The 12,817-nt window shown below is 41.3% G+C and overlaps 1 protein-coding gene across 1 annotated transcript in view; it reads right to left on the reverse strand.

The window, feature by feature from the left end:
- SLU7 (SLU7 homolog, splicing factor) overlaps nucleotides 1-12,817 on the reverse strand; it is a 53,270-nt gene that overhangs the window by 11,045 nt on the left and 29,408 nt on the right. Inside the window, exons 9-14 of the mRNA XM_030211182.1 lie at nucleotides 6,239-6,336; nucleotides 4,557-4,624; nucleotides 3,865-4,004; nucleotides 3,216-3,377; nucleotides 2,667-2,771; nucleotides 69-143 (exon numbers count right to left, since the gene is read on the reverse strand). Coding sequence (XP_030067042.1) covers nucleotides 69-143; nucleotides 2,667-2,771; nucleotides 3,216-3,377; nucleotides 3,865-4,004; nucleotides 4,557-4,624; nucleotides 6,239-6,336 — 648 coding nt within the window. The remainder of the gene's footprint in view (nucleotides 1-68; nucleotides 144-2,666; nucleotides 2,772-3,215; nucleotides 3,378-3,864; nucleotides 4,005-4,556; nucleotides 4,625-6,238; nucleotides 6,337-12,817) is intronic.

Genomic DNA, 12,817 nt, shown 5'->3' on the forward strand with positions numbered 1-12,817 from the left:
TGAAAAGAAAAAACACACACAAAAACTGTTTTGTTAGAAACATGAATGCCACTGTTTAAATCACATACCTCCATTAGAGTTTTTGTCTTGGTCATAATCTCTTCTCCCTCTGGTTGCTCATCAGCTTCACCGGCATCTGCATTCTGTTTAATAACATGAAGGAAGAGTGTGATTTCTTTATTTAGCATCATTGTACTCTACTGTACTTCAATACCTCATGAAAAGGAGAATAAAGACAGACGCAACAGCTTCCATCATGTTACATTATCATCTCACATTCAGTGTCATCTGAGCTCAGCATTCTGCTCAAAATAAGGGCTGGGCAATGCCTATGCAGAAATATAACTGAAGCTGTGATAGTCTCCTAGAAGGCAACTTTCAAATTATTGCTCTTACATAACTAAAGTTACCCAGGAAGACACTAACCGTCCCATGGTTACAATTACCTGAAAGTTTTCTTGCAAAGAAAGGGAGTATGGGGACTTGGGGAGGGGCAGGGGGGGGGGGGGCCACAGCCAACAGATAACACACTGGAATATCTTTTTTTGAAAATGCTGCATGTAATTTATGGTGTAGGCTTTACACCTGTTACAAAGCAGGTGCATTTACTAAGTACCTAAGGCACTAGCCAGCCCCCTATTTTCAATACAAAACCCCATAAACATTTCCCTTTGAAAATGTGCTTGAAAGCCCACAGATACAAAGTACCTAAAAGCCTCCAAGATCCCTGCAAAATTCAAAATTAGGCTCCTAGTGAAGCTCATGTTTCTCATAAAATAAAACTAAATGTGTGTACAACTGATACTTAGAGTTATGAGATCAAAACCAGATTGGAATAAAGAGATTAGAAAATACAGTATCATTTGGCTATAGGTACCAATGGATGAAAGCTGTAATGCGTTTTAAGAGGCTGCTTTGTTTTTTTCCATCACTGCATATTACTTTATCATCAATATGTCTTACACTTTTTGCAGACCACTATCCAACCCCTTATAACAAGAGACTGGACATCACTATATGTACTCAGACCATTCTGTATTTCACAACATCAGAGTATTGGATGTTTTCTGTCTATACAGGTCAGTTTCTTTCTCAGTATGCCCATGCATAGTTGCCAAGCCCATTCACAATTCATATACTTTATGTTATCATATAAATACTACAATATATTTTATTTCATACAATTTGTGGTATTTGCCTTACGTGCATTTTGCTCTATCCTCCATATACTTTGTTTTTACCACATTGTTTTACTGTATGTTTGGTGCTAATAGTTTATTGCACATATACGTTTGAATATATACATACAAATAATTTGCATTATGTAAACATTTTGGCAAATACTTCATATTCCTTGAGTCTTTATTATATTGCTCTTATGTTTTCTATTATTCATTTTACAGTATGTTAACTATGGGCCCATTTGATTGTTAGCTCTGCTGTGAGTTTATCGTCTATTAGATAGATAGATAGATAGATAGATAATACTGTCATATTATACTTACATTTTAATATTTTTACAATACTTTGCTCTATGCAAACATGCTGCCACATTCTACATACATTTTAATAATACTTTGCTTTATGCAAACAAGCTGCTACATTTTTCATACACTTTTATGTATCTTCACCACATTGTTTCAATGTATATTTACAATGGGAATTTAGGATAGGTGCCCCCAACGATGCAATTTTGACATTTAACTATATATGTATATTATTTTAAAATGTAGTCTAAACAATGATATGATTAATAATTTTTTAATGTATATTTTATATCTCTTTATACATCAGTATATTTAGTTTTTTTTATATATGTATTTAACGATGTCATGAACAATGTCTTTATGTATATTCTATACTTCTTCACACATCAGTACATTTTACTGTTAATTTTTATATATGCATATTTCCTTGTAGATTCCTGATGTAGGCCTAACGGCCGAAACACAACATTTGTGTCAAGTCTTTTTATCAATAAATGTTTTTACTACAGTATTCATCTCTCCAGTCTTTGGTATCCATGGTCAACCTCCCACCCTTTTTCTTTACACTTTTGTGTTTTCTCGTGGGGCGTTTGAATTCTCTGCTTAGGCGGACTCTCCTATTATGGTAGGCATATACACGCATGATGTCTGTCAAGCTCCATGAATTTGACATAGCCCAAATGACTGAGAAATATACAATATACAAACGAGGAGAGAAAACTGTCCCTTGCAGTATACAAATTTTAGAAACAAATAAAGAAGTTATATTTTCTATTGTTAACTTTTGGAAATCTGTGCCTTCCCTAAATTAATGGTGCAAACAGTTATAGGAAGTAGCACAATAGAGACATGAGTGAAATTTGCTTAAGAAAGAATTTCATTTGGGGAAATTTATGACCGGATAACTGTACTCTAAATGCTTGAGAAAGGCAAGAGATTGGATATTTTTAGTACTGTAAGAACATTTGAGGTTCATGTGTTGTGAATGATAGTCTAAATGCAATAAAATATAAGTTTTTCTATTATTGTAACTTGATTAAGAAATACAAAGTTTAAAAGAAATAACTCCCACAGAATATCAGAACTCTGAATCCTGAAATGTTGCTTTGCTGATGGCAGATACTTCTGAGTGAAATTCTGCATTTTCAAGAGATTAGGACACCAAATGTGAAGACTCACAGTCATTTCTTTTCCAGCTTCCCCAGTACAGTAAGACAACTTGATAAAAGAGTGGCAGCATTTGTATCCCCACTTGCCATCCTTCCAATAGGAACCCCAAATACACTGCAAAAAGACAAGAGGATACAGACACTGAATATTACACAAAACGTTTTGAACACACACTGCAGTAACGCCACATTCTCCAAAGTTACTTTAATGAAAACACAAGAAGAATACACTCAATGCCATAATATTACCAGCAACTTGTCAAGCTCTGACTGGATTCCCTCCGAAAGCCCCCAACTATCTTGCTCTGAGCATGCTCTATTATATATTCTAACTGCAGTGTCTCTTTAGCTGCTTCTGGAATATCCTCAAAGCCAAACTGGTAGTGGGGACACCCTCAATGAATACTTAGGACATATTTTTGTATACAGTGGAGGCAAGAACTGCTTGAGAAATATCATCATTGCAGAACACTCCCACCCCCCCCAAAACCATCTTCATGCCTTGAATAGCTCTAACCAGAAACCATGAAGGAACTTCAACCTAACAGTTCTGGCTTACCGTGTGGTTGTTAATCAATACATCTTCTTCATACTTAGAACGAGCAATAGCTTTTTCTTGTCCTTTAATTACCGTCCCATGTCTCGAATACTCCACATAGTCTTCAGTCTGTGCCAAAAGCAGTTCTCGGGGTGGGACATTCAAGTGCTCATCTCCACCATACTACCAAAATAGAAAGTTTACATGCCTGGTGAAATTGTATGTATAAACCTAAAAAAACATAGCTCAGCTTTGATTTCAGCCTCAACATATAAACTGCTTCTGTTTCTCTGAAACTTCTCTACAGTACCTTTTACATATGCAGAGCAAGAAAATCTGTGTCATTTCATACACTTAGTTCTGAATGAGAGAGGTTGATGCATGAGCTTCCGAGGACAAGAATCCACTTCATCAGAAGCATCTAAAACTGGACCTTAACCATTTATTGAGCCACTGGCTCCTGAGGAGAACAGACCACTTTTAGATGCAACTGATGGAAGTGGGCTCCTGTCATCAAAAGCTTATTGATAAGGTAATTTATAAAGTGCCACTAACCTCTGTGATTTTACAACTCCAGACTAACCCAACTACCCCTCAAAGTTCATCAGCTCCAAAAGACATGACTGCTGCAGAAAAACAGAAATCTGTCTTTGCATTTGTTCTTTGTTACCTTTTCCAAGATGGTTTCCTTTTGCTTCTCCTTGAAATCCTCTTTCTTCACTTTGAAGGATTTATACAACACCTCCAGTTTTGTAGGATCAGCCTGAAGATGAACTTCTGACCCTTTCTCATAAGCCTCCCAAGCAAACACTGAGAAAAACAAATATCAGAGGAATGGCCTTTAAATAGAAAACTATGTCAAGACATAAAAATAATACACATAAGAAAACTGGTTACACAGAAACACAGAATATGAAGGCAGATCATGACCATATTGCCTTTCCAGTCTGCCCATCCATGCCATCTATCATCTCTTCCTCTCCCTTAGAGATCCTATGTACTTGTCCCTAGCTTTCTTGAATTCAGATACAGTTTTCACTTCCACTACCTCCAGCGACAGGCTGTTCCATGAATTCACCACCCTTCTTTTTGTGAAGTATTTCCACAGGTTACTTGTGAGAGTGTCTCCTTTTATCTTATGCCCCCTCTTTCCAAAGTTTCCTTTCAACTGAAAGGGACTCAGGTATATAAACATCTCATATCTCTTCTCGCCTTCCTTTCTTCGAAAGTATAGATACTGAGATCTTGAAGTTATACTTCCAAAAACTATTGGCATGTTAAAGTTGTTTTTAGCAGTGTAATGATATCTTGAAACAAAAATTAGCATTATAATGGATTTCTAAGATGTTCAAATCTACTTACACTGAGTTTGCGCCATCGAGATAGTATCTCCCGTATAACGAACAAAGTTATCCCCTGCATAACTGACCCTATAAGAGTAATACACATTAGTGTTATTTTGCTGACAGGAGCCTCCTTTTCATGCCATTACATAAAACATGTGTTTCCCTAGCCTTCAAAACATTATTTCTAGATTTTTATTCTAGAAGGAGCATATGCAAAACTAGTCATATTTCAATCTTTTACTATTTGGATCCCTACAGATATGAATTCTGAGCCATGTGTAACTGTGAATCTGTGTACCCATATGAACATTTACACAAGAGAATGTTTCAGCTTCTTTCTCTGTATTTTCTCCAATTTAATACCCCCTCCCTAGACGGTTTGCAGGGTGATTCAAATTCTCTTACTGGGTGAAGATCTCTCTGAGATGAATGCCTCAGCACTGCTGGCCTGCTAGTGTCATTCACCTTATCAATTGTGGCTACCCTCCCTTTATCCCGAGAGCTCGAGTTCACATATCCAAGAGACCAAGCAATTCAAACCTGGACTCCTACACTGTGGTAGCGATGTCCAGCCACATAACTTTACCTTTCCACTTGTCTAGCTCTGTGCTACATAAATGAGACTTAAAACAAATATGTTGCTAAATTCAGTTCATGCTGTCAGTAGCACTCTATTGTCTCCAGACTGATGGCATTTTTATTATTATTATAACTTAAGAGTTTTACAATAATCAATCATTAACTTTGTCTTTGCTTCATGTACAATTTCTCATTCATAATAGATTTTCTAAATGTTAAACATCCATCGTTATCCCAGTATGTTTATGATATTGTATTGTAAAATTGGATTCTTACAACAAATTACTTTCTTATGCATTATTGTTTTGTATCCTATACTGTTTCTTGTAAGCCACACTGAACTCAAACTTGTTTGGAATAATGTGGGATATACATGTCACAAATAAATAAATAAATTCAAGCAAAACACTTGTACAGAGAGAGCTCACAAGGAAAATATCTTTACAAAAATAAAATTATAAAGAAAACACAGAACTCAAAAATGAAGTCCACCACACAGAGAATTACAAGATTTCAAAAGGAGAGAAACAGGAAATCAATGCCTTATGAAGCCAGCGCCTCTAGATTCAGGCTACAACCTATAAGAGCATCGCCCAGAGTATTGCAAACCACCACCCAGATATTCCCTTAGCAGCCAAGAATGCCAACAATTGTGATGATTCAAAGAAAACATGTGTCTGGGAATTAAATTTAACCCTAAGCTGAAGTACACCCAGACCAAATGACAGGAACAGCCACCTTTTCTTCCTCCCTAATCATAATCCCCACTACAGTTTCAAAGAATTCTCTTTCTTTCCAGTCTAGTCTGATTCTGTTACACTATTTGCTTACCCTCCAACACCCATATGATAACCTTCTGTCTGCACAGTTCAGAACATAAAAATTAAAATATATAGAACGTAGAAAGGAACACATTCAGATTTCTCATATAAAATGCAATATTTCAAATATTGCCTAGGAAATGTTCTCTTCTGAAAAGGTCAATTTAGGTCACTTACGCAAATCGGTAATTTAATATGTTTTTAGTTTATCACAAGAATGTGTATTGCTGTGAACACTCCCAGACTTCAAGTAACTGATGAAATAAAATGGGGGAGAAAAAAAAAACTCACTACATACTCATCTGGATTTGTTCCTGCACTGCCATATGGGTTCTCTCGCATGGCTCTTGTTTTAGGATCATAGTAGGCAGAATTGGGATCTAAATTTCTCAGGTACTGCAAAGAAGGGGAAGAAGATATAACATTAGTTCCTGAAAATGTGTCACTACAAAATCATCTGCAATTGTGTGCTTAGCTATAGTGCAATGAGGCCTTACAGAAACCATCAGAGACCTGTGTGTACCCTGTTGGAATGTGCGCTAATATGATTATACTGTGCAGACACTCCCCCAGGCCCGGCACAATAGTGACCTATGTCCCCCTCTGTATGGGATTAACTAAATACTCTCCCCTCTGCAGATATTTAGCAGGTGTCTGCTCGTATTTACAAAACAACCAAAAAGGAAGAAAAGACCTCATGGAACCATGAGATATAAACAGGAAAAACAGTGAGGACAATACAAGGAGGCTAACAAAGAAGTCTTTATTGAAGGTGCTAAAAATCGACCCGACACGGCCATTTTTTGATTACCTTTCTTTTATTTATGAAATAAAACATGAGTTTATGCTTGTTTTTATGCATATATAATTGCATACAAAGTCTCCTATGTTTTCATCCTGCATATCCTTTATATAGCCATCATGTTTGTTATCATTATATATATATACTAGTGGAACCAAGCCCGTTTCGTCAACAATGAAATGGGCCCCAGCAAAGCTCTCGTGTAAGCATTTTTTTCTCTCCCCTGCCCGTCCCGCGATTCTCTCCTCTCCATCCATGTCCATTGGTATGTTCTGTTTATGTGTGAGAGGCATTGTATTTGACAGGTGTATTTGAATGTGTATGTGGTGGGGGGGTTGTGTATTGGGCTATCCCTGTGAGCAAAGATGACCACTCCACTCCCTCTACTTTGGGAGCTGCATATGAAAAACTGGCAGTGTGCTTGCATTATGTACTATTGGACATATGTATCACAGCAGGCCTGTGATAAAGATCATATAGAAAAAAAAGCTATAGCTGCCTAGCAAGGCTCTCGTGTAAGCGTTTTTTTTCTCTCTCCCCTGCCCTCCCATCCATGTCCTGCGATTCTGTCCTCTCCATTTATGTCCATTGGTATGTTCTGTTTATGTGCGAGAGGCAGTTTCTGGGGGGAGAGAGGCATGGTATTAGAGAGAGAGTATGTGTGTGTGTGACAGAGAGTGAGAGAGAGAGAGATCCCAGCAAAGGTTTCAAGCCTCATACAGTAGCTGACAGCAGGAACAGACCATGCTGACACCATCAAAGCTTTGCTGTCAGTATCTCTATTAAACAAACCTATCAACTTCCCCTCCCCTTTGCTTGTTCAACTTAAGAAACCGAAACCTACTTCCATAATGGCCCACAGACAACATTTTATACATCCCAGCTGCTAGCTAAAAGAATACTGGACACTTAAAATGGCTGGGAGGAGGAAGTGGGAGTCAACTTGCTGATTTGTACCTGAAAGCTCCGACTGTCTGGCTTCCCTAACATTCCGTTCGTAACAGACAGAGAGTGTGTGTGAGAGAGAGAGAGAGAGAGAGAGAGAGAGAGAGAGAGAGAGAGAGAGAGAGTGTGTGTGTGTGAGAGAGAGAGAGAGAGAGAGAGTGTGTGTGAGTGAGTATGTGTGTTCCCAGCAAAGGTTTCAAGCCTCATACAGTAGCTGACAGCAGGAACGGACCATGCTGACACCATCAAAGCTTTGCTCTCAGTATCTCTATTATTGGAACAGCTCTGTTAAACAACCCTATTATTATCTTCCCCTCCCCTTTGCTTGTTCAGCTTCAGAAATGAAACCTACTTCCATAATGGCCCACAGACAACATTTTACATGTCCCAGCTGCTAGCTAAAAGAATTGTTTACTGGACATTTAAAATGCCTGGGAGGAGTAAGCGGGAGTCAACTTCCTGATTTGTACCTGAAAGCTCTGGCTGGCTTCGGTAACATTCCGTTCATAACATCTCTTCATGTCAGCCCGCCTCCAGCGTTCCCTTCCCTCTCACTGTTCCGCCCTCTGACGTCATTATATTTCGACGCGAGGGTGGGGCAGTGAGGGGGACTGGAACGCTGGCTGACGTCATCAGATGTTACGAACCCAGGCAGCCAGACAGCGATGGAACATTGGCGGTGCATATTATTATATAGGATATAATTTTTTGCTGGCCGGGACCAAGATGGCGGCCTGAAGGGAGCGCGGCGAAGTAGCTCGTGGAGTTTTTCCTACAATTTTGTTTACCTGGAGAATGCCGAAGCGGAAGGGTAAGCGGGTGCCTGGTCCTGGGGCGCCCGCGGGACCTGCTTCAGGCACGATGGACCGCTTCGTGGTGGTGGGGGGCAGTCAGCTGAGCTCGGGAGTCTTGCTGCCGGGAGGGGCGGAGAGAGGCGAAGCGTCCCTGCTGCCTGAGACGGAGCTCAGCCAGGAGGTGAGGGAACCGCCTCCCATGCCTGCGACGGTGAGAGCTGAGAGTGGACGGGGCTTCCTGGCCTCCGAGGAGGGGGCGGACGGCTCAGAGTCAGGACCTGCTCTTGGCAGGAGTGCACAGCATACCCCGGAAGGGGGGAGTTCCAGCGTGCAGGGAGGCGGCGCTCCAGGGGGGCTACAGATGGAGGAGGAGGCCGGTTTCTCTATGGGATCTCAGAGGAGCGCTGAAGTTTTGAGTAAGTCTTCACTTTTGCCAAAACCTCCAAACTTTACACTGGAAACTATTTGGGATGCATTGCTTACTTTGGAAACTTCATTGTCCCAGAAAATGTTATTATTATCACAGGCCTCTCAGCTTCCAACCGAGACTGTTGCTCAATTGGGCTTGCAAATAAAGACTGTGGGAGAAAGAGCGGAGGCCCATGATTTGGCTATCAAATCGGTTCAGGCAGTACAAATTACCATGATTACTGACAATAAATGGTTGCACAGGAAGATTGAGGCGCTTGAAAATCGGCAGAGGGCTAATACTCTGCGAGTGATAAATTTTCCTAGACAACAGTTGACTGCACCGATAATAACTTTTAAAAAATACCTCTTTGAGGTGTTGAAGGTGTCTGAGCCGGCATGCCCGCCTATCTTGCAGATTTATTACTTGCAGCCATTTAAGAGAGGGGTTCAAGAAGAGCGGGCTGCTAGCGAGGAGTCTGCTGGGCGGTTTGACACCTTGGACTTTATTCGGGAGTTGGAGGGGGAAGAGGGGCAACGGGAGCGAGCTACTCTCATAGTGACATTTGTTACACAGATAGATAGAGATAGGATTTTGAAGTTATTCTTTAAATATCGGAAAGAAAAGTTTTTGAATGTACAAGTACGGATGTATCCTGATGTGACCAAGGTAACACAGAGGAGGCGACAAGCTTTTCTTAAGTTGCGCCCCACTGTGTTTCAGTTGGGGGGCCTTTTTTGGCTCAATTATCCCTGTAAATGTGTGGTGAAGTTGAATGCTGTAAAATATGTGTTTTTTGAGCCGGTTCAGTTGAAAGCGTTCCTGGATTCCCGGGGGGGCAGGGGGACTGCCTCTCTGGCACCTGGGGCGGTGGTTACATCTCCACCTCAGTTATAATGGCCTTCCATGATTCCCTCCAGTGCTTTTACTTTGTGGGTTTATTTTGGTTTTATTTTTCCCAGAATAGTGGCTTGGTCCCTGGCCCTAGATGTGGACTAACAGGGGAGGCGGGAGAGTATGTTGAATGAGATTTTTCTCTGTGTAAAATTGTTCTTACAGATCTCCTTGATTGTACAAGAGGTATTCTTGGTACTGTATATGTGAAATGTATAAATAAAGATATAAAAAAAAAAAAGGATATAATTTTTTCCGTTTCATCATGTGTTTGAATACATATATATACTAGTATAAAAGGGCCCGTTTCTGACACAAATGAAATGGGCGCTAGCAAGGTTTTCCTCGGAGTGGGTATGTTTGAGAAAGTGTGTGTGAGAGTGACTGTGTGACAGAGAGCGAGTGAGTCTGGGTGAGAGTGAGTCTGGGTGAGAGTGTGTCTGTGAGAGAGAGCCACCCAGCGATTCTCCTATCTCCCCTGCACCCCTGCAGCCACCCAGCGATTCTCCTGTCTCCCCTGCCCCCCCCTCCAGCCACCCAGCGATCCTCCTCTCTCCCCTGTCCCCCCTCCAGCCATCCAGCGATTCTCCTCTGTCCCCTGCCCCCCTCCAGCCTTCCAGCGATTCTCCTCTGTCCCCTGCCCTCCCTCCAGCCATTCTCCTCTGTCCCCTGCCCCCTCCTCCAGCCACCCAGCAATTCTCCTCTCCCCTGCCCCCCCCCCATCCAGCCACCCAGCGATTCTCCTCACTCCCCTGATTACCTCCGTCGAAGCGGCCGCGTTATTGAAAGCCCTGCCCATCTGTAGCCTTCCCTTCGAGTTCGTTCCCTCAAAGTCCCATCCTCACGGAAAGAGGAAATAACGTCAGAAGGCGGGACTCTTTGGGAACGAACTCGAAGGGAAGGCTGGAGACGGGCAGGCCTTTCAATGACGCGGCCGCTTCGACGGAGGTAATCAGGGGAGCAAAGAAAATCGCTGGGTGGCTGGGGCAGGGGATCAGGGCTGTTCGGAATGGAGTAACGTTTGTTTGCGGGTTGCTATGCAGCCTTCCCTTCCCTCCGAAGGCGGGGCAGTGACAGCGAGTGCGATTGCCTGCGGTTGGTCCCTTCTCCTTCTGACGTCGCGTTTGTTTTCCTGGCAACTATAGAGTTCCCTCGAGGGCGGGGCGATTACAAACCCCAGGAACACTACACGGCTTCACTGCCACGGAGTCAGCTTCAGAACGTTGGAGGTGCGATTTATTATATTAGATATGATTCAAACGCTAATTAAATACATAAACCGTTTATTTTATATATTCAATATTTTTATACGTTCACAATGTATTTATAATTGCAAATTTATAATTACAATTATATATGTCACGTTATGCGTTTTTATATGTTTGCAACCTATAAACGGAATCCATATTCTACCTCACAGATTGGGATAAAAGATGCAACAGCATACTAGAGGAAATAGCACCCTTACGAACAAGAACCTCACATAAGCACAACTCAATACCATGGTTCAACGGGGAACTGAAAAAAACTTAAAACACAATACAGGAAACTCGAACGAGCGTGGAGAAAAACAAAAGACGACCATATACACAACGCTTGGAAACAAATACAAAGAAAATACAAATACGAAATAAGACGGAGCAAAAGACTATACTATAAAACTAAAATAGGGACCGATTACAAAGACACAAAGAAACTATACCAACTCGTGAACAAACTCCTAGATACCAACTTTGTCACTACAACGAATACAGACATCCCATCTGCAGATGAACTGGCTAAGTATTTCAACGAAAAAATTATAAACCTTAGCAACACCCTACCTCAAGACAACGACATTGAAAACTTCCTTGATGAGTTGGACCCAACCTCTGGTGTATACCCGGTTGATCGAACCTGGTCAAACTTTGCCCTCCTGACCGTCAAAACAGTAACCCAGGTGATCAACAAGTTCTCCAACATCCACTGCAAACTAGAAACCTGTCCTAACTACCTAATGAAATCCGCCCCTGATCGCTTCATAGCAGACCTCACCATCCCACCTAAATTACATGCTCCAACAAGGCCTCTTCCCCAAGGAATATGGCAATATCCTACTCACCACATAACCAAAAGATCCCAAGAAAAAAACCCAAATGAAATTACTATCGCCCAGTAGCATCTATCCCGTTGGTAGTCAAACTGATGGAAAGCATAGTAACCAAACAACTTACAGATTATATAAACAAATTCTCAATATTACACGAATCAGAGTCAGGATTTCGCCCACTCCATAGCACCGAAACAGTACTAATCACTCTCAGCCAAATTCAAACAAGAAATTGCAACAGGCAAAAACATCCTCCTCCTACAATTCGACATGTCGAGTGCATTCGACATGGTAAACCACAATATATTAATAAGACTACTAGACAAGACTGGGATCAGTGGAAACATACTCAGCTGGATCAAGGGTTTCTTAACCACGAGAACATATCAAGTAAAATCAAACTCAAACACATCATCACCGTGGAGGGCAGACTGTGGAGTAACACAGGGATCACCGCTATCACTGACCCTCTTCAACCTAATGATGACCCCGCTAGCCAAGTCCTTATGCAACCAAGGCCTTAACCCTTTCATCTACGCAGACGATGTCATAATATACATCCCTTACAAAACTAAACTGACAGAAATCACCAACGAAATCAAGCTAAGCTTAAACATCATGGACTCATGGGCAAATGCATTTCAACTAAAACTCAACAGGAGAAAACACACTGTCTTATCCTCTCATCCCAACACAGCATGGACAACCCCACAAGTATCGATAACCCAGATTACACCCTCTCTATATCAGACAGCCTGAAAATCCTCGGCGTTATAATGGACCGTAACCTAACACTGGAGAGCCAAGTGAAATCCACTACAAAGAAAATGTTTTACTCAATGTGGAAACTCAAACGTGTGAAACAATTCTTCCGAAGGGAAACTTTTCACAACCTGATACAATCAATGGTAATAAGCCACCTTGATTACTGCAATGGAATCTAT

This window comes from Microcaecilia unicolor, chromosome 8 (assembly GCF_901765095.1).
Source record: "Microcaecilia unicolor chromosome 8, aMicUni1.1, whole genome shotgun sequence".
NCBI lineage: Eukaryota > Metazoa > Chordata > Amphibia > Gymnophiona > Siphonopidae > Microcaecilia > Microcaecilia unicolor.